At 33.0% G+C, this 26,450-nt stretch overlaps 9 protein-coding genes and 1 non-coding gene across 10 annotated transcripts; 7 read left to right on the top strand and 3 right to left on the bottom strand.

Moving 5' to 3' along the window:
- Positions 1 to 2,620: 2,620 nt before the first annotated feature.
- NDAI0Gtrna5Q lies at positions 2,621 to 2,692 on the top strand. The gene has a single exon. It is a non-coding gene; the product is annotated as a tRNA-Gln (tRNA).
- Positions 2,693 to 2,915: 223 nt separating this feature from the next.
- Positions 2,916 to 3,548, top strand: RHB1 (putative GTPase RHB1; the record flags this gene model as incomplete). The annotated part of the gene is made up of 1 exon (XM_003980103.1): positions 2,916 to 3,548. One exon carries the CDS (start codon positions 2,916 to 2,918, stop codon positions 3,546 to 3,548), a length of 633 nt encoding a protein of 210 aa, XP_003980152.1.
- Positions 3,549 to 4,011: 463 nt separating this feature from the next.
- NPP1 (nucleotide diphosphatase/phosphodiesterase NPP1) lies at positions 4,012 to 6,957 on the top strand (the record flags this gene model as incomplete). Its single annotated transcript, XM_003980102.1, has 1 exon — positions 4,012 to 6,957. The coding sequence occupies one exon, from the start codon at positions 4,012 to 4,014 to the stop codon at positions 6,955 to 6,957; it is 2,946 nt and encodes a 981-aa protein (XP_003980151.1).
- A 2,387-nt stretch (positions 6,958 to 9,344) lies between these two features.
- Positions 9,345 to 10,925, top strand: SLM5 (asparagine--tRNA ligase SLM5; the record flags this gene model as incomplete). The annotated part of the gene is made up of 1 exon (XM_003980101.1): positions 9,345 to 10,925. The coding sequence occupies one exon, from the start codon at positions 9,345 to 9,347 to the stop codon at positions 10,923 to 10,925; it is 1,581 nt and encodes a 526-aa protein (XP_003980150.1).
- A 183-nt stretch (positions 10,926 to 11,108) lies between these two features.
- NDAI0G04900 (Sec7 domain-containing protein) lies at positions 11,109 to 15,443 on the bottom strand (the record flags this gene model as incomplete). Its single annotated transcript, XM_003980100.1, has 1 exon — positions 11,109 to 15,443. The coding sequence occupies one exon, from the start codon at positions 15,441 to 15,443 to the stop codon at positions 11,109 to 11,111; it is 4,335 nt and encodes a 1,444-aa protein (XP_003980149.1).
- A 648-nt stretch (positions 15,444 to 16,091) lies between these two features.
- Positions 16,092 to 17,123, bottom strand: NDAI0G04890 (aldo/keto reductase; the record flags this gene model as incomplete). The annotated part of the gene is made up of 1 exon (XM_003980099.1): positions 16,092 to 17,123. One exon carries the CDS (start codon positions 17,121 to 17,123, stop codon positions 16,092 to 16,094), a length of 1,032 nt encoding a protein of 343 aa, XP_003980148.1.
- A 1,492-nt stretch (positions 17,124 to 18,615) lies between these two features.
- On the top strand, positions 18,616 to 19,701 carry NDAI0G04880 (NAD(P)-dependent alcohol dehydrogenase; the record flags this gene model as incomplete). The annotated part of the gene is made up of 1 exon (XM_003980098.1): positions 18,616 to 19,701. The coding sequence occupies one exon, from the start codon at positions 18,616 to 18,618 to the stop codon at positions 19,699 to 19,701; it is 1,086 nt and encodes a 361-aa protein (XP_003980147.1).
- A 369-nt stretch (positions 19,702 to 20,070) lies between these two features.
- On the top strand, positions 20,071 to 21,255 carry CPR7 (peptidylprolyl isomerase CPR7; the record flags this gene model as incomplete). The annotated part of the gene is made up of 1 exon (XM_003980097.1): positions 20,071 to 21,255. The coding sequence occupies one exon, from the start codon at positions 20,071 to 20,073 to the stop codon at positions 21,253 to 21,255; it is 1,185 nt and encodes a 394-aa protein (XP_003980146.1).
- Positions 21,256 to 21,421: 166 nt separating this feature from the next.
- Positions 21,422 to 25,570, bottom strand: RAV1 (Rav1p; the record flags this gene model as incomplete). The annotated part of the gene is made up of 1 exon (XM_003980096.1): positions 21,422 to 25,570. One exon carries the CDS (start codon positions 25,568 to 25,570, stop codon positions 21,422 to 21,424), a length of 4,149 nt encoding a protein of 1,382 aa, XP_003980145.1.
- A 299-nt stretch (positions 25,571 to 25,869) lies between these two features.
- PET191 (Pet191p) lies at positions 25,870 to 26,196 on the top strand (the record flags this gene model as incomplete). Its single annotated transcript, XM_003980095.1, has 1 exon — positions 25,870 to 26,196. One exon carries the CDS (start codon positions 25,870 to 25,872, stop codon positions 26,194 to 26,196), a length of 327 nt encoding a protein of 108 aa, XP_003980144.1.
- Between the last annotated feature and the right edge of the window lie 254 nt (positions 26,197 to 26,450).

Genomic DNA, 26,450 nt, shown 5'->3' with positions numbered 1-26,450 from the left:
AGATGATTACCAAGTTAACCACTGGTACTCTTCCTAGAATTGAACCTAGCCATTGAATCTGCTATTTTAGGACTCTAACTAGAGGAATGAATGGTCTACGATCTCTTTCTTTTTTACTTGCTTCATCTAGACAGTGATATGTATTTCAATTTTCTTTATGTCCGCTTATTGATTTTGTGATGGATTATCTTAAACAAAAAGAAAATAATGCATGATATATACGATATATATATATACAAATAGAATAAAGTTTAATAGAATATTATTTTTCTTTTTAACTAATAATCGATGTTCTTCCTTTACATAGGCCAGGTATTAAGCTACTATAGTGTGGCGTTTTTTTGGGCTGATCAGTACTCTATCAAATGAACAGTTCAAATCTAGCGGCGCTACCATTTACATTGAAGGTTAACATGGCGTCAGCTAGGCCTTTAGTTATGATTCAAAATAGTAGATACCTATTCACCATGTTTCAACATTGGGAAGCCTTTAATATTTGTCGGTTCAAGATGCAATATTAAAGAAGTCTTGACTTATATTGGGGATATATTGATATCTTGGTTTTTGGAGTTGATATGGTAAAGTTGCTTTAGTTAAGTGGAAGAATAAAAAATATGCAAATTCCATATAACAGACAGCGTCTGAAAAATTTTCATTACTGTTCTTAGTTAACTTGAATTTGTGCTTCAAAAAAATAACTAAATATTTCTATTCAGGTCTCCAATGAATTTACTTATCTTGCTTAATTTGGCAACGACTAAGATTTATGTTTCTCAACAATACAATGGTCTGTTTCGTAACACTATACTCTAGAATAGCTTCTAAGCGGGACTGAAGATCTTACAAAATAAATCATAGAAAGGCAATCGAGTGGGGATATCGTCGTTTACGGAACAAACAAATACAAGTTGGTTAAAGCGTTCCAGAATAAAGGTTTGTAACGAGTTTAGAAAGGTTTTTTTGTAGGTTTTGTAACATCATTTAATACCCTTCCTTCCAGACTATAACTCTACTAAGATCCATCCAAATATTTTTGTTATGCTTGAGAGTTGGTGTTCTTTAAGTTGCTTGACTCACCATTGCCCTTGAAAATAAAACAGAACCTCTAAGGGTGCATCTGCTAACTACATATTATTCATCAACAGTGCTAATAAGATATCCGTTTGTTTCAATACATTGATGGTTCTGAGTGATTTATTTTAATGTTAGAAGTCTTCATTCAACAAAACCTCTCATTGCTTTCTATAGGCTATATAATGCTTAGAAAATATTTATTTCCATTTTTCACTCTTGAACTATTGGAATATATGGTACATATATGTCTATTTGCTAAAAGGACTTTGATTTACTGACACACAATATTGCCGTAACGTACGGTAGATATGCCGAGACGACAAGGAGAAAAGTAAGATCTTCACGATGAGATATTATAGAGAAATAAAATATATAAGAGATATATAGATATATGTATAGGTTATGTATAGTACTCTTTGGCAAGTGCTAAAAGAGGACGACTGGTTATACCTTGAAAATGTGTGAGTATCATTGCCACACATATTTCTCCCAATCTAACTGACCCAAAGGACAGTTATATCTTATTTCCAACCTCAACTCTCAAGGAAAATGTTTTCAATTATATAGGAAGAATTTAAGTTGATTTGGTTCTTTCCTTTCCTTCGCTTCACCACTTTTTTTAATTTCCATTATATCTTCCTGTCGATATTTGTTGTTACGTTGGATATGAAACATATGCACCATACAAAGATGAAATAGCAACAACTACATCGACAAGAAGATGAAACAAAGAAATAGGTGCAACGATGAAAAAGGAAACAAGAAACAGCTCGAGAAAGAAATCTTGACAGATAAAAGGAGAACCTACTTGTAGATACCCGAATACTGAAATGGAAGAACTTTATGTATGTTAAATATTTTGTATATCTTGCTCGAACAATGTTCAAGATAAAGGTACTATTAATATTCTATGGTAAAGGTCTAGACATCCAGTTTGGTACAACGTCTTCTATAACAGACACGAGCTACTTACCAAAGATAGAAGGAACGCGAGTGAGTAACAGCACGACGCGACGCGATTGATGAATACCAAACTAGTCAATCAATTCGTATACCAACGATAAAATTATGATCTCGTATTATCTATTCCACCATCGACAAGAATATAAATAGACCCATAACTCGAAGTATCGATTTCTCTTTCTCCTGTTATTATTTTTATATTATTATTTTTTATATACATTTATTTACTATTTATATTGAAGAAAACCGAACTCTTTTACATACATTAAAACGAGGATATTAAATTACTCTTATTATACCTTATATTTAGCACTAATCTTAATCTACAATGGAATCTTACAATTATAATATAACAGGATTAACTGGAAACGCTGCTTCCGAGCGTATCTGTCTATAGAAGATCTATAGCGAGAATTATAACAACAATTATAGTTATTGAAACATGACAAATACTAAATTAAATCATCCAAAATTCACTTCTCCAATGAAACAAGAATATTTTATAGTTGCGCACTCTTTTATAATAGTTAGAGTTTCAATAGAACGACTTATAGATAGTTTAACATTTTCAACAGAAAATTCGGGTCCTATAGTGTAGTGGTTATCACTTTCGGTTTTGATCCGGACAACCCCGGTTCGAATCCGGGTAGGACCTTTTTTTTGGAACATTTTTACACGTTTTTCCATTTTTTTAAATTTTTTTCTGAACAAAAGGGTTCGATGACATTGAATTTTAAAAGCAATATTAACTTAAACAAATATGTTATTTCGACTGGACATGCGAATAAAAAGACTCTTTATTCAATCGAGCACACCTTGCGTCCGAGCAAAGAGTTATTTGTTCTCTTAAGGTAGTGTAAGAAAAAGAACTCACAACCATGGATTATTCAACTTCATATCAAAACATAGCAGCCACAGCTAAGGCACTTCAGAGGAAAGTGGCCGTACTGGGTGCCAAGAATGTCGGGAAGACAACATTTACTGTTCGGTTTGTGGAATCACGATTTGTGGAATCGTACTATCCTACAATTGAGAATCATTTTACTAAACTAATACGACTCAAAAATCATAATTTTACTTTGGAGATATTGGATACAGCTGGCCAAGATGAAGTATCTTTATTGAATTTGAAATCACTCGTCGGAGTTAAAGGTATAATACTTTGTTATAATGTTGTCAATAGGAATAGTTTTGATTTGATTCCAATTATATGGGATAAACTAGTAGACCAACTTGGGTATGACAATATTCCCGTGATACTGGTTGGTAATAAGATCGATCTACGACTTAATGCTGATAATAGGAATATAGTCGCCGCAGAAGAAGGTGAGAAATTAGCGAATATGATATGCAGTAGTGATAAGAAATTAAGAGCTGAGTTTATGGAATGTAGTGCCAAAGACGATATCAATATTGAAGAGGCAGTGATGCTATTGTTAAAGAAAATGGAAGCTGCAGAAGGTAGCGGTGGATTTGATCCTAATAGTAGTAACAAATGTAATATCATGTAAGAAGGCCTACAAGGAACACTGACAAGGAACACTGACAAAAAGTGCAATAATATTCTTCCCTTTATAGAACAAAAAAAAGATGATTCCTGCCATCCAGGATTTAAATGGATGAAAATAGCTAGCTAGTCTTAAATTAATAACTCTCAAAAAACTAATAATTAATATATCTGTATACTATGCAATTTTTTCCTTTATTGATTTTTTTGCGTTGAGTTTCTTATCTACTTGTACTTCTTCTTTAACATTGCGTAATTAATTATATTTTATGTCGTACTGTTTTTGACTTTAAAATTAACGACGTGTTAATATTTTTAAGGTTATAAAAGTTACGTAAGTACAAGACTTCTATAAAGGAACTGGTTAAAGCCAATTATCGTTGGAGCAAGAGAGCACACATAAACTAAAATACCCTGATATTTACGATAGAATACTTTGGAAGAGGAATCTCTTTTTGTACAAAAATATGAATAATAGTGAAGAAGTTGACCAACTTTCAACTGCCCCGAATAACGAACCAATGCCTTTAACACCTGACCCTCCAGGAGGAAGTACAAATGGTCATACACCAGCACTAGAAACAGAAAACATTCCTCCTACTGACCAGGAAACCCGTGAGCTACGACCTAGTTTTGAAACTAATGATAGTGATAGTGATCTTAATGTTGATACTGAGGATTACGTGAATGCCTTTAGGTCAACTCCCATGACACGATCATCGTCACGATTCCAGCCGAGGAAACTTTGGAATAATGTAAAATATTGGTGGTGGCATCAAAATAATAGAAGTCAGAGGCGTCAGTTTTTCAAATCGAACAGAAATCATGACTCTGAGCTTAATGCAAGAGGTATACCGTTATATGACCTTGATACTAATGGCGACCCCATTAGTGACGACGAAGCTAATTATGAGTTTGATGATGAATTTAGAATAGATGATTACCCAATGAGTAAAAGGTACACCTCAAAGAACTTCTTGCAGAAATTCATTCCAATAGCAATCTTGGTAAGTCTGTTAATTTATTTATTAGTTAAAATAATCCACCATCCTTTAATGACTAATCTGAATGGATCATCAAGAATTAAATATCTCGACAAGAAGAGACTAAAAAAATTTGATCCATATATAAAATATAATAATGGGACAATGGATTTCTATCCAATTACATTAGTTCTTTCCATATCTGGTTTCCATCCATCATTGATTTCACTGAAAAACACGCCGTTTTTACATGGATTATACTCACTAGATCTGAAAGATTTTTTCAATATTACAATGTCCCCATTCATGATACCAAGTTTCCCTACTGAACCACTTTCTAATTACTACTCCATTGTGACGGGTAAATATCCATCTAATCATGGTATATTTGCAAATTCATTAGATCATTTATTTGATACCGCAACCTCTGGAACCACTGCTGAACTTAGTGGTGATGCAGATGTTATTAACAAGAAAAAAATTCCCAAGGTGGCTGGTGATTCATCAAGGAGACCCAATTTTGATGTTAATAATGATACAATTTGGTCACTTATCCCTAATGCATATGAGAATAATGATTCATTCAAAGTAGCAATGAATAATTGGCCAATTTTAAATGATTATAATGATACTTTCACTTTGCCATATTATTATGAAGAAAATGATTTGATTTCTATTGAATCTAATGATCCTGATGACAAGAATAAGAATAAGAAGGAATCGAAAAAGAAAAATAAGAATAGGAAGAAACAAGATGTTGATTTGGATGATATTTTGGATGATATAGTTAGTAATTTTGACATGGATGATATCGATGAAAGGCCGCAATTAATAATGGAAGTTATTGATGATCTTATGGAATACGTTAAACTGAATGGATATCTGATTGGTGATGAAGAATTTGATTCTTTGTTGGGTAATATTGATTACTTAATTGAACAAATATTCGAAAAATTACAAGATCGAAATTTATTAGAATTTACTAATGTATTGTTATTAAGTGAAAACGGTATTCGTGATGTTCCAATATCTAACACTAAGAGCAATAATAATAATAATAATGATGATGATGATGATGATGATGATGATGCCACACTGGGGAATGTGATAATATGGGATGATATATTGAACAAAAATAAACAAAAATTAATATCTCATGTTGTTCACGACGAGCAAAGTTCAATTTTCCGGGTATTTGTTAAAAATAACGAAAATATCAATGAAATATATCATGATTTAAAAATGTTTTTCAACTATACAGCGATTCCTCATGGGATAAATAACTCTCATAACGAAACTACTAACTTATTACAACAAGATGATGCCAAGAAAACATCTAATAAGAGGGAGCATTTTAATATATATTTGAATGGGAACTTCCCACGAAGCTATAAATTCAATCATATTTTCAGTTATGATGAATTAGATAATAAAGAGATGACTGATTCCATTTGGATTCTACCCGATCCTGGATATTCTATTATGGCAAAAGAAAGGTATGGAAATTTAGTAAAATTAAAAAAGAAGAATAACAAGAAAAAAGGGAAAAAGAAAACTTCTAGTATTTATGAAAAGAATAAGATGAATATTGGATTATACGGATATGATAATGAAGATATCGATATGAGATCACTATTTATTGGAGTTGGACCATCATTTAACAATGGCAGTATTATCCCTGTCTTTCATAATATTGAGGTTTTTAATATAATATGTGAAATTTGTGGTGTATCGAATAAGGAAATGATTGAATTTTCGCACAATGGAGTCAATGCTGATCTGAATTTTATTTATGATCATATATTCAGTGATGAACTGCCAAAGGAAAAACAAGAATCCAACACTAAAGACAACGTGAAAGAGGATGATAACGATACAGCAAGTATGATATTAAATAATCCGGGGTTCATTAGAGTCAAGAATGATGATTTTCTGTATTTAGCCAATAGATTTGGAAATTACAGTACTTATAATGTCTTATGGGGTGGATATCCAGAGTATGTGGAAGATATCATGGAGGATGATGTAGAAGATGGAGAAGAACAAAGTGACGACGATGACGAAGTGGATGAAGAAGACCAAAGTGACGAGTATGACAATGAAATAAACGCTGAATATTCAAGTAGTACTACCAGTAGTACCAGTAGCTCCCGGAGCAGCAGCAGCAGCAGCAGCAGCTTTACAAGGAGTACTCGGACGGTGATGAAGTCAAAGGCGATGACAAATAGTAGAAAGACTTCAACTTCATCTTCATTAACAACGACAAAAGGTAAAACTAAGACCAAAATAACGACAACAACCACGGCAGCACCGTTATTGGATATTGGTAAAGAATGGTTTAATGAACTGATACATGATGGTAAAGAATTATTTGACGATGGTAGAGAACTGATACAAAGTGTCGTCGGAGAAATTGAAGATCAATTTTAATTGGAAAACAAGAAGAGCCGTTTACCTATAAATATAACATAGACGTAATTCTTATACCCTTATTAGAATTTTTCTAACTGACTTCCTTGTACTATACATAGATTTGTTTAAATAATCCCCTAAATGCATTGTGATGATTTTGCTCTTTTAGGAAATTCAATATTTCAAAAATACTATCGGCACAATGGTATTACCCGGGAGCTTTTATGGCTTATACCCAAAACGGTAAATGCAGTTGATTGTTGCGTAGCTCTTTCTTTTTTCAAGGGGAGCTAGGATGCATGAAATAAAGCCGCTTTTGTATACATTAAGTATGCGCGTATCGTAAAGTACTTAACCTGTTTCAATGTAATTATTTACGTAGTTAATTGGACTAATTTCGGATTTGGAAATCAACGATTACGTACATACGTAATTGATTTCTGCCGGAAAAATGAGTTTTTCCGTGAGGGAGAGGATGCACGGGTTGAAAAATGGGAGGTAGAAAAAAAAGAGGTTGACAAGGCCCGTGCATCTCTTACTAAAAAGTTCAAATTCAATCCAATCACTTTTCACGATGGAAGAGAGTGGTCTGTGCGGACGCGTCATTTTCCGTTTAAGCCGCGGAATATTCTGCGGCGATGTCTTTGGGGACATGTTTTTCTTTCCTGACCGAATTGGGTAAATGACCGGAAATTAACGCAAGAAACACGGCAAAGGCCGGAAAAGGAAACTTCTAAACAACAACAACAAAACACCACAGAGAGGGTCGCACACAGCACCCTCCCGATGGGTTGATTCCTCGACGACAACGGCAACGACAACAACAACTATTATTATTGTTTGAGGTGAGTGAAAAAAATTGATTATAAATTTTTTTCATCTATCGATTCGATGAGTGTTTAAGAGTTTTCTGAATGGACACCAGTCTTTCCTTCCTTCAATGGATAGTCCTTAACGCAGTATTCCACCCTTTTGTACGTACTTGTGTCTGTTGCTGTAGTCGGTGAAAGTTCTAAGGATCGTAGCCTAATCCCGGATATGGCTTTCCCATTCCATTTCTTTATCCTTATACTTATCCCTTGGTTTCCTCTGTGACTTCTATCAATTCATTTCGGTCCATTTTGTATGGTTACTATATAAAACCCAATCCTCCTTCTTGAAAAATTTATATCTGTATTCAATCTTTTTTCTTTCTCTGTCCCACCTCACCTTCTTTTTTCTCCTACTCTATTTTTAAATTCAATTTTGAATAGACCATTCATTGTGTTTTTTATTTTAATATAATCATCAATCCATATTGAATCCTGTTTTTGATTACAAGAATATTCTAAAAACAACTCACACTCATACACACACATAATATATTGAAAAAATGTTTACAACTTTACCAGGTGGTGTCATTTTAGTTTTCATTTTAGTCGGTTTGGCTTGTATCGCTATCATCTGTACGATTGGTTACAAGAAATGGCAAGCTAGACAAAGAGGTCTACAAAGATTCTGATTCTGAAGTTATTTTAATCAAATCAACCTAATTTTATTCATTATCTATTCCTCTTAACGTCGAACCCACTACTATACTAGCTTTTTCTTTTTTCAAATTGAAAAATTATTATTTTATTTGTTTTAGGTGAATCCTTTTTTCTTTCTCTGTGTGTCTATATTAAAAAAAATAATAAAAATTCAAGATAAGATGGATAATTTTGTGTGATTGTTATTCATTATCGTTGTGGTTTGGAAATACGTGATACCTTTTTTATCCCGACTTGCGTTTTCCTTTTTATCGTTTTTTTATATCAAAGTTTTATTGATTACACGCTTCGCTTTCGCTTACTACTTTCAAAAGGTTTTTTGTTTGACTAATCTTTTCATTCATTTAAGAACATTACTGCTTTTACTCTTTGTTTATTTTGTCTTTTCTGCTATATTCTTGTTTTTCTTCTATTGTGTGTGAATAGCTATACTACAAGGAAAGAAAAGGTTTACAAAATAAAAAGGCAAAAAAAAAAATCGATTATCTATTGAATCATCAACATGTGTGTGTACCCTTTTTAGTGTGTTGTTTATTCTTCCCGGATAATTCATTTGTTTTTGTATAAGTACGTTTTCAAATGCATGCTGCCAGTCAGACATAATTTCTATAAATATAGTTTTTGTTTAACGAAGTCATATATATCAATCAATTCTATAATCTAATAATAAATAATAATAAGTTCAATTAATATAGTTTCTTTTGATTCATAAGTGTACGCAATCGTACTTACTCTTTTGTTCATTTAGGATGCTTTTTTGTAATACCGTATAGTAATAATAAGGTCACAAGAATATCGAACATATACTCATGAACTATCCTTAATGCAACACTGAACTTTAACAGAAAAAAATAGATAGACTACTAAGCAAATGAAATGCTGAAATCAACCTATAAATGTCTTAACATAAGTAGTACACTGGATATTTCAAAAACTATTGCAAAATTGCCTACGTTCGATAACATTGTAAAGCAAATACGTAATAATAACAATACTAATAATAATGAATTATCCTCGCCCCCTTCCAGTATACCAAAGATTCAAGGTTGGATCCAATCTATGAGAGTCATGAAAAATGTTACTTTCATTGATTTAACAGATGGTTCTACTTCGACTGCTTTAAAAGTTGTTATACCAACAGAAACAACAAAGGGCAATCACAATACCCCTCAAAAACAAGATCCTGTTACTGTGAAAGCCTTAAAAATAGGTCAAAGTATATCTATAACAAATGTGCTTGTTAACAAAACACCCAATAGAATTCAGGATTTCGAATTAAAATTCACTTCAAATTCAAACTTGAATATCATTGGTGATATACTACCTGATTACCCATTACAAAAGAAAACACAATCTGTAAAATATTTAAGATCAATTAATCCAATATTTAAATTCAAAACTGATTATTTCACTAAACAATTGAAATTTAGATCTTTTATCGAATATAATATTCATTCTTACCTTTGGAAAAGCAATTTCATCAAGGTGACTCCCCCCATAATAACAAGAAATGATTGTGAAGGTTCAAATAATGAATTGTTTAAAATAGTCTCAAACACAACAGCTACTAAAAAGAATGCGAATAATGATATTACCAAGGACGTTCAACCCGAGGATCCATACTTGACTGTATCTGCTCAATTACATTTAGAAACTTTATTAAATTCAACGAATCGTACATGGTCATTAATTCCATGCTTTAGAGCAGAAAAAAGTAACACAACCCGTCATTTATTAGAGTTCTGGATGTTAGAAATGGAATTCGCTTTCATTAATGATCTACAACCATTGCTAAACTTTATTAAAGATTTCATCATTCATCTAACTGAAATGGCAATGATTGAAAATGAAACTTTATTACCATCCTATTATCCTCCTGAAGTAGATAATAAAGATACTATCTTGAAAAGATGGGAATCATTGAAAAACCGTACCAATTGGACCACAATAACGTACGATAAAGCAATAAATTTATTACTCTCTGAATCAAGAGAAACGACGAACTTCAAATTCGAACCGAAATGGGGGAATGCATTACAATCAGAACATGAAAAATTTTTAACTGAAAAAATATTTAATGGTCCTGTGTTCGTTACTAATTATCCAAGAGATTGTAAATCATTTTACATGAAACAATCCTCTTCATGTTCATCTGAATCGAGAAATACACACCTAACTGTGGCTTGTTTTGATTTATTGGTGCCAGGTATGGGTGAAATTATTGGTGGTTCATTAAGAGAAGACGATCCAATTAGATTACAAAATGAAATGAAAAGAAGAGGCATGAATTTGAATCATGAATTAGATTGGTATCTAGATTTACGAAAATATGGTTCTGTGCCACATGGTGGATTTGGATTAGGATTAGAAAGATTACTTTCTTATTTATTCGGTAATCATAATATTAGAGATTCTATTCCTTTCCCAAGAAGTGCTAAATCTCAAATTCAATTATAATAATAGCTCTTTTTCTTTTCCTTACTCCTTGCCAGGCACAAGCTACGTGTATATATACTTAAAAAAGATAATGAGAAATGAATATTCCTGTAAATATAGCGATATACTTTTTTAGAGTTCTATTGTGCAATAGCTAAGTCTATATATGGCGACTTTATAATATGTAAGTTTATGTTATTTGAATCAGGCCTCGACTTGAGTATCAACGTCATGTTGTTCTATCCTTTGTTTTTCCAGGATTAACTCCAGTAACTGGTTCTCGATCGTTGGCTCAGCAACAAATTTATTAAATATTTTCAAGATTTTCATGTACGTTTCATTAGTTGTAATACCTTCTACCAAATATTTCAAGTATACTTTTCCAATTATTCTTAATACGACGTTATTCAATTCAGAGCTATCGGCCGCATTCTCAATGCTTAATATCGGTGCCAGTCCATTATCAATAATTTCTTCAACCACAGTCAGTGCGTTATCTCTTGGTATCGATAAATGATTTAAAATAGAATTTTCCAAAGACTTCAATGCATGAGATTGGATTTCTTCATATCCATTCAAACATTGATGTCCAAGTAGCTGAATTAAAGATAATGTTTCCATGTTATTGGAACTTTCGAATGTATTCTCCTTTAATAATGTGGAAGAAAGATCGATAGCCTTCAAAGACAATGCAATGGCTTTTTCTCTAGCAGATTCATCCAGTTTATCCATATCATTCCCCCCCGTTGAAGAAGCAATTTCATCAATAATTTCCAAGATTAAAACAAAGTCTGTTTGCATGATGTTTTTCTTATCTTCTCGTGTAAATTGTTCCAAAACTTCATACACTTTCAGCGACTGTCCTCTCATGGAACCAATTAGCTTCAACCATTTCCAAAAATCTTTGTTTTGAGATAGTTTCGTCTTGAAATCATCTTTATTTGTAAACAAGTTTAGAATTCTGCTGATAAATTCATCTCCTTCAATGGTGCTGAAATAATCTTCATTAAATACCTCGTTCTTCCTTATTAAGTCATCGCTTATTAATGATAATAAGTAAGATTCTCCACCTGTTTTACATAATGTAATCAATACGAGTTTATAATTAGATATCTTTCTTTTTGCATGTACTGATAAATCATTGTCATCAATATTGGCCGAAATATCTTCTATTTTATTCAATATGGTATCTAATAATTGATCTGTAAAGTTATTAACAACCATTAACGACAAGGATAATTCTAATAGAAATATCAATTCACATTCAAAATAGTTATCCTCTTCATCATAATTTGCCTTCTTCTTTATTTGGATGGATTCAATAATTAATTCTACGAATGCTGGAGTAACAATGTTTTTATTTTTGAAAATTGATTCTCGGATATTAATTGATTTAATACATTCCATTGCTTTCATTGAATATTCAATATCTTCCGTTGTTGGTTCCACGTTATCATCGCCTGTCAAGTAAGATGCAAATGTAGATAACAAACTTTTATTCAATTTAGATTTATTGATTTCAAAAGTTGCATTGGGAGAAGGTATCTTTTCGAACTTCCAGGAATTTTGTAATTCTGGGAAAATATTAGGATCTAACAAGAAATTCTCAAAAAGCGTTATTATTAATTGAATAATATCACTATAGGTTTCTTTGGTTAGTAAAGATGCATCTGAATTTGAAGAAAGAATCTTGAAGTATAGAAGGAGCGAATTTTGACCCTTAGACGACTCACCAAGTTTTATCCCGTCTGGACTCACTACTACTTTAGAATTTGTTTCTTCAATATTTATTTGTATCAAGGGCATCAATTCTAACTGATGATTGACTTCTTCGTTGCAATCTTTCTCATCGGTTTCAAGAGAGTCTTCAGCATGCTTAACTGCTGAATGATTTTCGGTATTATCAAATGCTGATAAACAGCTATTTTCCAATAAACCATGCAGAATATTGTGATATAAGTCTTTATCATTGTAAAAGGAAGAAATAGACGAGCAATGTTTAATAGCTTTTAATAGTTTTTGGGAAAATATCTTATTTGAGTTAATTGTATATAAATTGAAAAGACAACTTACCATCTCTTGACCCAATAGTTTGAACATTTCTTGCCCTAATTGTGCTAATCCAATTGTCGTCAGCTCGTCCAACACATTCACCTCTGGTACTGAATGGATTTCTGTGACAACTGTGTTGGAAACTATTAGATTTTTCCATACATCGTCGAACCATTCTACATCGCCATCAAATTCTTCAGGCATAACAATCTCTTTATCTCTGATCGAACAATAAATTTTCCATAAGTATTCTCTTGGGAAATCATGACTTTTATTATAGCATGTCTTCAAATTACCTGAATAATCAGCAAATGACATATGCTCCTTTATGTTTGGATTATGTAAATCAGTATTTAACATAATTATCGAATAACTCACGATAAAAACTGAATCTGAATCGGGTTGCAATTTGGTAAAATCCTGCTCTACCCCATCATTCTCATCAGCATATACATTTTCGTTTAGATTTTCATCACAATATTGCAACTCCTCCGGATTATAACTTTGATCTTTAACATATTTCGATGAGAATGCCTCCACGATCCTCTCAATCTGTTGCGATTCACCAGGTAATCTAAATTTTGAAAGCATAACTCTCAAGGCCTCGTCAATCCTTAACGATTTAAAATTGAACAAATCAATAAAATTTTCTAGCAAAGGTACATTCTTTGGATCACATAGTAACAATCCAATTGTCTTCTTATTCATACGGTTATTATTGTTAAACAAGAAATCAGCAATGTCGTTTTCCGCGTCGGATATAATGAAACCTTTAGAAATCAACATTGAGATTCCTTCTTTTGGTTTCTTGTTAAACTTCTCACAACATTTAATAAATTCAGCTTTACGATATCTATCCTTTAAAATAATTGGTTTTTCTTCTTCATTTAGAAAGGAATTTTGGTCATTTAAGTTATCTGTGAAGAGGTTAACACATATAATGAAATTCCATAAGCCGTCAATCGCTAGAGGCGGTATATATTGAGTCATGTGTGAAGAATATTTAGGATTTGCTAATTTTAGCAAAATATTTAATAAACCTAATGAAAGATCAGTATGTTCCAGATTGCAATCGTAATCTATAAATGTAGAAATAAAGAATGAAGAGGAATTGGTCCATAATAAGGAAAGGTTCTCGAGAATAAGTTCTTTAACTGCTATAGGCTTATTTATTTTGTCAGAAAGGATATCTAAACAACATTGCAATGTCAACTGAATTTGTAATTTCAAATTCTTCCCCAGAATTATTATCATTGTAGTAAATAACTGTAATGTTGCGTGCAGTAGGGAGATGTTATTCGAGTTTCGAATATTGAAAAATATGCATTTGGATATTGGATCACACATTATGTTTAAAAGCCTTGGATTATTTTTGAAACCCGATCCTGATATTTCAATGATACATGTTAGGAGTTTATAACTGAGAATTTTTGTGGATACTGTATGTTTTGTACTGTTTTTTGTAGAAATTAATGTAAGTAATAAATTCAGAAAACTGACAAAAGTATCCATACCGTATTTATCCATGTCTTCGATATCGTCATCAGATATATATGAATCGAAGTCAAGAGAGCTTTCGACACGGTCTTTCACAGATTCGGGGACTTGTGATTCTTGGGTATTAATAATTATGTTTTCTGGGGTTGCCGTTGCTTCAGGATTTGCAATGGAATTGCTTCTTTCACTACTTAGACGAGAAACAAACCTGTCATATTGTAGGCTGTTTCTGGTAAATTTCTCATCGTTAAGATAGAACCCTGATGCATTGGTTGGATTAAAGTCATGTAATTTTTGGAAAATTTTGGTGGTGATTGATATCATCGTAGATTCTGCAGACGCTCTAAGGACTTCAGTCTTCTTATTACTGCATGCTAAGGATAGAACCACTTGTAAAATATCGTACATGATTTCATCAGTCAAATACTCTGAAAATGATGAGTCAACAACCAGTTCCAAGATTTCAATTAACTTCAGTAGAAGAGCTTCATCTTGGGTCTTGTTAGGACCTCCAAACTTAGGATGAGTTAATGAAATTGCTATTTCTTGGAAGGTATTAATGTTAGCCCTCGACACTTTATTTATTATATCCAAATGCAAACTCTTTAGTAATGCATCTAATGCCAATGATGTAACATTTCTCGGCATAGAACTGTCATTAACTATGAACAAAAATGGTTTTAATAGTAATCGAGAGTCCATATCTTCTAAGGAGTTTAAACGACTTACAGTGTCAATTAGATGTTCCAATTCTGTCAGCAGTGGATCATTAAATCTATTCAAAATGGGGTTCTTAAATATCTCTAAAGTTGAATCATCATCATCAAGAAACACTTCGCTGCCGTTCCCTAGAATTGCTGCCATACTGGCAGATCGTATATTTTTCTGTTTGCTTCTGTTATAACTCCTTAATGCACTCGATAAATTCATGTATTCTTTCATTATTATCGTTGTTGGCTCTAAAGCCAACCTATGTTCTCTGCATGACATTTAGATTTAGAGAATAGACACCGTGTTTTGCGTTTTTAAAAGACCTAGGAAAAAAGAGTGACTTATTATAACTCTAGTAGATGACTATGTAAAAACGCCAACCTGATCTTCTCTTCTTTTAAGTTTGATTACAATACGTTTTACTTTGTCGTGTTTCGTTTCGGTTCGATTTATTTTGTTGTTTACAAATCCAGTATGTTGGCACATTTATTTTTTTCGAGCGCTGTAACGTCACATAAAACATTAGACTTATACAACGAATTCCTTCAAAAGGTCAATTTGATTAGTGGAGATATAAATGAAAAACTAGGCCTCTAGTTTTTGCATCTAAATGTACCATTTAAACTAATGACTAAAAGATCTGCTGGATATGCCAAGTATGTATGCTGGTGTTGAATTACCCATAATAATAAGTTTACCAAGAAACAGATGAAATAGATGGAAGAGATCCTTACAAATTGCTGGAGGATAATATAGAATATAAGGAATAAAATTGGCAGTTTTTATTTTATTTTTACTTATATAACTAAGTTATAGATAAATTGCGACGCTCCAAAACCAGTAATGTTCAGATAGCTACGTCATATTTATAAATGAAATATCCGAAATGAAAGTAGCCAAAATTAGCTTACAACTAAAGTTTATAATTCATTTAGTTCTTGGAAACTTTGGTTGGTAAGGTTCTTCCAAGTAGTCAACTTCTTCCTTTGTCAATTCAACTTCAGTAGCTCTAATAGCTTCATCAACTCTTTCAATGGAACTTAAACCAACAATGGGGTTAACGCCTTTATATAATGTCCATGCCATGGAGATTGTTGCCATAGAAACATTCTTCTTTTTAGATAATTCCTCTACCCTTGTAATAATTTCAATTTGATCATCAGAAAGGTCCTGAACTAGTCTTGGATGTAAAGCCTTATCGACAACTTCTCTTTCAGTGACTGTTCCAACTGGTCTACATAGACGACCTCTTGCATTTGGTGTATATGGAATTAAACCAACACCGTGTCTCTTGGCGAATGGGATCAATTCTCTCTCATCTTCACGATTCAATAAATTATAATAAGATTGAGAGCTAATAAATTTGAACCAACCGTTTTTTTCAGCAATGAATTGTAATTCAGCAAATTCAGTAGCCAACATCAATGAAGCACCGATGTATCTAGTTAAGCCCTGAACAACGACATCATTCAAAGCTCTCATTGTTTCCTCCATTGGAACTTCATGATCGAAGCGATGAATTTGTAAGACATCAATATAAGTTCCTAATCTTTCAACAGAATTTTTGACGCCTTCAAGAATATGTTTTCTAGACAACCCACCTTGGTTGGCTAAATCCAAAGCTTCTGATTCACTAGGAGGTTTACCGACAGCTATATCCAATGTTTCATCAACAGGGAAATTAACCTTAGTTAAGATTACAACTGTTTCTCTTCTAATATTATATTTCTTCAAAAATTCACCAAGTAGTCTTTCACTGAACCCATTGGAATAAACATCAGCAGTATCGAAAGTACGTAACCCGTTATCATAACAATGTTTTAAAATCTTAAAGATTTTCTCTTTATCATCCAACACCCATTCCATCCAATTTTTGGAACCATATGACATACAACCGACCACGATAGCGGATATCTTAAGACCAGATTGACCTAAACGAACTTGTTTAACAAGACCCATATTTATTTTTTCTTTCCTGCTTTATAGCTATTATAGAGCTTGAACTAAATGTTGTAGAAACATGTAATTTAATGAACAAATCCCATTGAAATATATCGTAACAAATATACCGCTTATATATGTTTTCCAAGTGGTTGTTTTTTTCCAGTGAACCAAAAAGGGGATTCTGTTACGAATCGTAAAAGAGAGTCTCTGTCAATATATTATAACATTACCAAAAAGAGAGAATTGTATGGTGTCTTCTCCGGCCCTTTACTGCTTATGTGTTGACGCCAAAGAAGGGGGGGGGATGTGTCAAACTTTTGATGTTCGAGATAAAAAAAACACCGATCTCCGTCTTAGAGTCGTGTTGTTCTTCAAAGTGCTACGGAAGTACTCTCTGACAGTCTTCAAAACATTATTTACGTAAACATATTTTCTTAGGTATAATATGCACAATAGATTCTCGTGACTGTTGAATTCATCTTCAATTTCCTGATATGGTAAAGAAAGCTCTTGGCTCAGCCTGGTCGAGAGTGGGCAGTCACAGGGCCTGAGCCGGAAAAGAAAACGGGAAAGGGGTTGAAGGCAGATAATTAAGGGTGTGCCGGGATGAGTTTTGAAAAAATCAATAGATTTTCTAGAACTGTTTTTTTAAAGTAGGTAGGTGAGACACTCGTAGACAATTTATGAATTTGAAGCTCTAAGCACCCTATAATACTCGGCAAATTGCTTAATACGAATCATGTTATCTAATGATCTATAAAAACATATTACTATTTCCGAAATTTTTTTGGATCCCATTTCAGAGAATCTTTAGAAAAAATAAAAAACAAAACCGTTGCCATAAGAGACACTTGAATGTCGTTCTAGAAAAATAGATGAATGTAGGGTAAATCTCTATTCAACAAGACGAATTGAGTTAGGAAGTACCGTCAATTAGATGTCAACTAGGTACGGAGCTTCGCGATTTTTGGTATTTTCAGGGCAGGGTTGGAAATTTTGAAAATGGGTTCAATTAAGGAAGGGTTGGTACTAAAATAGGCTTTGGTAGAAAAAATATTCCTAGGGAATACCGTGCCATGCCTCCCCACGGTTTGTAAATACAGATAAGATAAGTCCCGCGGATAATAGAAAGATAAGCCGGTGATCGTTCCAATTATGTATCTTCAATTTCCATAAAGGGAAAGTTTCCAACCGGTGGAAATTAGACGGATTTTGCTACGATAGTGGTTTCTTCATTATATACGTAGACGTAGTATGCGACGTGGTTTATTCCGACATGGGGAAACGACAATGTTTAACGTTATTGTATACAGTTACTGTCAACACCTAGTATTATGGCTGAAAAATGAACTGCGAAAAAAAAGGAAATGATATAAAATGTACCGAAAATATCTGAATTTTTCTTATATTTCGAGAATGATGATTTCCAATTCCTTCTATAATGAAAAAAATATGTCGAACGAAAGAAGTTTATAACTGAACAAAACCAAGAAAAAAAAAAAGAATTATGTCAACATCACCAGCTAAATTTCAAGGCATTGCAATCTTAGATCATAAAGACTGGAAAAATCCTAAAAAAGTAGAATACGAACCTAAGAAATTCTTAGATCATGATATCGATATTAAGATTGAATGTTGTGGGGTTTGTGGTTCTGATATCCATACGGCAAGCGGCCATTGGGGTGATATTACCAAACCATTAGTTGTCGGTCATGAAATCATTGGTACTGTTGTAAGATTAGGTGATAAATGTACCTCTGGCTTGAAATTAGGTGACCGTGTTGGTGTTGGTGCACAAGCATTTTCATGTTTAGAATGTGGTCGTTGTAAATCTGATAATGAACCATATTGTACTAAATCCGTTTGGACATATAGTACCAATTATGAAGATGGATACAATTCTAAAGGTGGGTATGCGGATTACATTAGACTTCATGAACATTTCGCAATCCCAATTCCAGAAAACATCCCATCACATCTTGCTGCTCCTTTGATGTGTGGTGGTATTACTGCATTTTCTCCACTGTTAAGAAATGGTTGTGGCCGTGGTAAAAAAGTTGGTATTATGGGGATTGGTGGTATCGGTCATATGGCGTTGATTTTCGCTAAGGCTATGGGTGCTGAAGTTTATGCAATCTCCAGAACATCTGCAAAGAAAGATGATTCAATTAAAATGGGTGCCGACCATTTTATAGCGACTAAAGAAGAACCTGATTGGGCTACTAAATATTTTGATACATTTGATTTGATCGTTGTATGTTCTAATTCTTTAACTGACATCAATTTTGATGTAGTCCCAAGGACTATGAAAGTTGGAGGGAAAATCGTTTCAATCTGTGCTCCAGAACAAAACGAAGTTATAAATTTGAAACCATTTGGTCTTTTAGGTGTCTCCATTTCTAATAGTGCATTAGGCGGTATCAATGAAATTAAGCAAATGCTTGATTTAGTTTCTAAAAAAGACCTAAAAATTTGGGTTGAAACTGTGCCAATTAGTGAAAAAGGTGTTAAAGAAGTATTTGAAAGAATGGACATGGGAGATGTCAGATATAGATTTACCTTAACTGATTATGATAAGGAATTTTTCACTTAAATTTATACATAAAAAAAATAATTTACTCAGTACGTATATAATTCTGCGAATCAATTACGTTCCTTCATTTTTTTCTAGATAAAAAATTACTCCATTAATAAAAAACTGAGCAAGTTTACTATGCTCTGCACAGTCTATTTGGTACATAGTTCATTGTAATGGCCGTTAATAAAAATATTAATCTTAACTTGATGGTACTTTGTCTATATACGTATGGTTAGATACCGCGGTACATTTCCGTTGTTAATGAAAAAATATTCTTCAGAATATTCGCTGAACAAAGATAACCTAATGAGTTTTTCACTCATATACAACGACAAAGAACGCTGGCTGTGGATTTTGTCCAAGTTCGTTGCTTGATAAATAATTATGAACGGTCCTAACAAATTAGTATACTTAGATATATCTATCGATTCCAAGCCTATAGGACGTATTGTTTGTCAATTATTCAATGACGCTGCTCCCAAGGCATCCAATAATTTCTATCATCTATGTCAAGGTGACGTTACAATTGAAGGTCAATCGAATCCAGTGACATTGAAAGGTAATCATTTCCATCGTGTCATCAAAAATTTCATGATTCAAGCAGGTGACATCGTCTATGGTTCTGACATAAATGAAAAATCTGATAATATTGGTAAAGGTGGTTGTTCCATCTTTGCCACCTCCGATGAGATCAATAGTTCAGATTCTGATATAAGTTGCTATGGTAATTTCGAAGATGAAAATTTGGGTGAATTTAATGAACCATTCTATTTAGCAATGGCTAATACGGGATCTCCAAATACAAATAGTTCCCAATTTTTCATTACTACATTTGCATCTCCACATTTGAATGGGAAACATTCTATCTTTGGGGAAGTTATTCATGGGAAATCTGTTGTACGTACTATTGAAAACAGCCCAGTAGATTCAGATGGATTCCCAGCATCATCTATTAAAATTGAGAATTGTGGCTCATGGGAAGAAAGTATGGGAGTTCCATTATATAATGCCTCCAGTGATCCAATAGGTAATGATATATATGATGAAAATCCAACTGATGATACTCATATTGAGCCAGACGATTTTAACGCAGCATATGACGCCGCTGACTGTATTAAAAATTCAGGTTCCTTATTATTTAAAAAGAAAGATTTCCAAAATGCATACTTTAAGTATAGGAAATCTTTAAAATATGTTAATGAGTATATTCCAGAACCAGATGTCGATCAAGTTAATAATGAGAAGTTTACTACTCTAAAAATGAAATTATATTTGAATTTATCACTCGTTTTATTCAATTTGAAGAAATTAGATGATGCCATATTATATTGTAATTATTTGTTAGATATGGAAAATGTCCCATCATTAGATAAAGCCAAGGCATATTATCGAAGAGGGAATTGTAATTTTTCTAAAAAACATTATGAAGTTTCATTGAAAGATTATAAGACATGTAAAGAATATAATCCAGATGATAAAATAATTGATCAGAAAATAGAACAAGTGGAAAAAATTCTTTCTGAGAAGAAGGAGAAAACTAAGAAGAGTATAGCTAAATTCTTCTCTTAAATTGTAGAATATAGTATAGTAAAAACTTTTTTGTATATCATAAGATATAGGATTCAGGAAATCGGAATAATTCTGTTCATATTACTTATATTAAAAGTATAAAATTAATTAATGCTAGAAAGTAGGATGTATAGGAAACAGAAAACGTATAAAAAAGTTCGTGGTATTACATAAAATCATCTAGTAAACTTCTTGGTGCAGAACTTGTTGCGAGTTTCTTTGTTACTGGAGCAGTGGTCCCAGCTGCATCCAATGCATTATGTGGTTTGTCAGATTTCTTCTCAGCAAATATACTGTTACTTCCTGTGTTAACGCTTCTTCCAGTTTTTGCTGTATCCACAAAGTCATCTAATATACTTTTGGAGGACATTATTGAGTTTCCAGTTTGACTCTTAGTATCGGTTGAGAAACCGTCAAGCATACTCTTTGTTGTAGACGATCCTACTGAAAATGCATCTAATAAATTTGGTGTCGAAATAGGTTGATGTGGATTTGTAGAGTTACCGGTTTCTGTAGACCCTGATTCCTTAAATTTATCAAATAGACTAGGTCTAAATCTTGTGGTAATAATTGGTTCAGCAGCCATCGCATCAATACTAGAAAACATATTATTCTTTTGGGGACTTTCTTGAACAAATTTAGCACTTTTCCTTTCATCAATAAATTTCCAATTACAAACTAGAGAAACTGCCAAATAGTTACACCCCATTCTGCACATTATGTCAACTACTCTTAAGATGAGACGTGTTTCAATCTTCTCACCAATCTCTAAGGATCCCATAAAATATTTAATGTTACGCTTCCTTAAATGCTCGTATAGAAATAGCAATGCAGGATCTTCCACTAAGAATGATTTGTTTACCATCTTGGTCTTATCGACTAATTCTGAATTATTTTCTAAATCAATAGGTGATGTAACTAATGCTTTAATTGATAAATCTTGTTTCCTTAGTTTCCAATAAATGAAGCTCGTGAGCCACCTATCATTTTCAATAATAGCGTCCGGTAGAATTTTACTTGAGAGGAAATCACCAAGGACTGGGCCATTATCACCTTCATAAATTCTGCAGACTGCAATGGCTAAATCCAAATCCTCAACCTGTTTGTATAGAACATTAATACAGTCTTTTAAAGAATCTGCTAAGAGGAAAAAGCATGCTGCATCCATATAACGATGTTTACTTAATAATACGAACGCATTCTTCAAAGCAGCAGTTTTCCATCTTGGGTCATTAAAATCATTACTTAAAAACTTCAACATCTTTTGTTGTTCAGGATGCCCGATACTTATTTTCCATAAACTTAATAAAATTTGTTTCTTTTTCAATGCTAAATAAAAGATTGCACATCTTGATGGATCTTTAGTATCATTTTTGGAGAATTCAAATTTTGCAATATCTTCAAATACTCTAATTATGTTACTTTCTTTAACCCAATACGCTAATTTAAATTCCACAACTCTTTCCCAACTATTTACTTGATTTCCTAGGAGTGATAATAAAATTTCTTTATTATCTGAATGTAATGCCCAAGAAATATCTCTTAATAATAAAGTCTTTTGCTTTTCTCTATGAGCAATGAATAACTTTACACCTAAAAGGAATCTGATACCATTATAATCAACTGTATTTTCATTTTTCATTATTTCCTCCATAGCTTCTATAGTGGTAATTAAAGTCTTTTGTTGATGACGTGTGACAAATGGTAATGCTATTCTTGTAAGTAACTCTGACAAGGCTAAAGCTACAGTTCTATTAAATTCTGGATATGGGTCAGGGAATTTTTCCACTGGATAATCTTTATTTTTACTGATGAAAAACTTATTAGGTTCAATGTTCAAATCGGAGGGTAAACATGTCGTTATATCCTTTGACTTGAAATCAATTTCTCTTAATAATAAAAACAATCTCAATAGTAGCTCTTTTACTAATTGTAATTTTGAGCTATATAATGCTTGAATAATGAATTGCGGATGATAAACTGGTACTGGACCGTTGATGACATTTGACAAATTTATGATATCATTTGAATATAGAACTCTTGAACCGATGGATCTATTTGTGAAAGGGTCATTTAGATCCAATGATCTATCTTTAATATACAATTGATTTCCTGATGCTACAACAAACATGGCATTTTTCAACCAAATGGAATCTCCAATATTATGAGCAGTATGGGATGTTATATCGATTTTCTCAATTGGTAAATAGCTTGGATTGTTGTTTGTATAATCATATCTCAGTTGTGTATATAATAAGGCATATCCTGTGAAACCAATCGATACAATACTTTGACCATAGTCAGTACTTGTCCAATCAATATCCAATATTTTGTCCGAGAATGATTCAGAATACTCCAATACGCCCCTCCTTACATCAAACAATGACATTGAATTCCCCTCAGAATTAACTGTACATATTTTCCCGGTTGATGACCCTCTTACAAATAAAGCATTTTCAATACCAGTTTGAATTTCATGATGACTTTTTTCCCATTTGATATAATACCCGTTCATACCATTTGATGAATGGTCTTCTATAACGATTGCTCTATAGGTTTTTATGATACCACTTTTCGTTATTAAGGATATTAGAGGTCTATTGCTCGACCTTGTTGTATGAACTGGATCAATTGTTGATATACGATAGATATCAGAATCGTAATTCTCAGCATCTTCATTTGCAGCAGGTTTAGTTTTCAAAGAATCTGTTGCCACTTCTAAGATTCCATTTTTTTTTGAAATTTCAAATGCTTTCACTGATGCATCTGAATAAATGATCATAACGAAATGTCTATCATGATGATGTATTTTCTCTGGTGCATTTAACATTAGTATGGGCTCAATGTCTGGTATTTCAGGGATGACTAATTCTGAACAAAGATGTGAACCGTATTTATGATGAATATTTGGACAATCCCAAACTTGTAATTTATGATTTTCTAATAAATTTATAACTAGATTACCCTTTTCTTGAACGACTGCTAATTTTATTGGTTTTTCTGTCTTGATAATGTTTTTCAACTCTAGTGATGTGAAATCATCTGATAATTGTTGTGGATACCAAAGACAATTTTCCGAGAATCTTGACAATGTTAGCATGGCTTCTCCATCATTACTTCTAATTAATTTTTGAATGGATTTATTATGTCCTGTGAATTTATGTTTCGGTTTTGTAATTATTTGATTTTTGGAATCCTCCTTTTGATCGAGTAATTTTGATAAGTCTAATGAGGAATGCCTTATTTTGCCACCCAGATCGTTAGCAATCAATGATAGTTTTTCACAGCCGTTATTGTAAGGTTGTAATTCAGCGAAATATAAGAAATCGGGATTTTTTGCAATGGAAGGATGAATAATCAATTTGGAGAGTAAATTTTTATGAACCAATGGTTTTGGTGGATCATTTGAAAGATTTTCCAATGCCACGACTTCGAACCGGCCATTTGTATCACCAATCAAAGCAATATCTACATTCTTATCGATGAAATAGCTGTCGAGAGTCTTCATCTTTTGCAAGAAGTTTTGTATGATCCATGAATCTATAATGAGATAAAACTTCTGGTTCGGTTTTAAAGAGATCTGACCCCAAGCTTGAACATTAATTGTTCCTGAATCATGTTGATAACAGGACCATATTCGTAAATGTTTATCTTCACATGAAGTATAAAGTATCTTCGGTCCATCTGATGCAGATTGACCTGTTTTCTTCCATCTCATCGAAGTAACATAATCCGGATGAGGCAATAAAGTCAAATTAAAAATATCTTGTTCTCCACTAATTGAAATCCTTTTCCATAACTTAACAGAATGATCGAACTTCCCACAACTTGCAATCAATTGACAATCATTTGACAACACCACGAGGTAAACGGGTTTCGGTTGTCTCTTATTCCAAAGCAAGATGGGGACAAACCTACCAAATTCATCTCTGATTTTCCAGAATGAAAGATAATTAGACCCGATTACTATCCCATTATCGTGTCCCCATTGGAGACAATTTACTTGGGAATCATCATGGTAGATCTGACAACAAAATACCCATTTAGGAGTCTTCATAACTTGATGAATCGGTTTGAATATGTTAACTTTATTATTGACAGCTACTGCTATAAATCCATTCTCGGGATTGATATCGACAGTGGGACAATCCGTCTTTGTTTCTAGATAGATTGTTTGTAATCGGGTGAAGTCATTAGATAGGATGATTAAGTTGTTACCTGAACAATATGCGAATATGAGTTGGTCTTGCCAAAGTGTTTGGCACATGGTTTGTTGGGTGTCATTGGGACGTCCTGGTAAATATTTCAATGACATCTTGATTGGCGTGTTAACCTTACTTCTTGCTTGGATTTACAGTTGGGTGTTTCAAGGCAAATGGACCTTCATCTCATATATGCGTACTGTACGCAATGTTATATACGGTAAGTACCTTAATATTACATCTTTAACAGGGAACGCGTCACTGAAACCTTTATATGAACAAGGGACTAACTAAAAGGATGGAATACAACAACAGTGGTACACATACACACACATTACTGTATTGCGTTAATTAAAGGAATAACAGCATCGATCCATTAGAAATAAATTACATTTAAACGAAAAGAGAAAAGATGGGGGCAAGTTGTAAAGATCAAAAGAAGGCGGTTGCTATATGTCTACAAAGGTCACCATGTGTCATGATACAAAGGAACACACCGCAAAAGTGCATAGAGGATCCCGAATTGAACAAAGATCTTCCTGAATTATGTATTGCCCAAATGAAGGCATTCTTAGATTGTAAGAGAGGAATGATGGATATGTCTAAGAGATTCACGGGAAATGCACCCTTATCTACGGGGAAATATGATCAACAGTATGAGAATCTATGTACTGGTAAATTTGACCCTCGAGAGGAGATGGATAAGTTACGATTGTTGAATAGTAACCAAAAGGAGTAGAAATATGTGTGTACCCTAACGTAATATCATGTAAATATAACCTACGTTGTTCTGTATTCTACATATTCAGACCCAGCCACGTTGAAAACTCGCTCGCGAATGGGTGCTTATAGCTACAGACTATAGTATCACCCACTGAACTCTGTTTAATCCAAGTAGCGTCATGATGAAATATAAACTTCTAACCTGGATCTAGTTCTGCTTCTAGTTATCCATGTCATCTTATTGATCCTTCCATCCTTCTTCTATATATA

The sequence above is a fragment of the Naumovozyma dairenensis genome, chromosome 7 (genome assembly GCF_000227115.2).
Source record: "Naumovozyma dairenensis CBS 421 chromosome 7, complete genome".
Lineage (NCBI taxonomy): Eukaryota > Fungi > Ascomycota > Saccharomycetes > Saccharomycetales > Saccharomycetaceae > Naumovozyma > Naumovozyma dairenensis.
The sequence above is the reverse complement of the archived record's forward strand: the minus strand, read 5'-3'. Positions and strand labels throughout refer to the sequence as shown.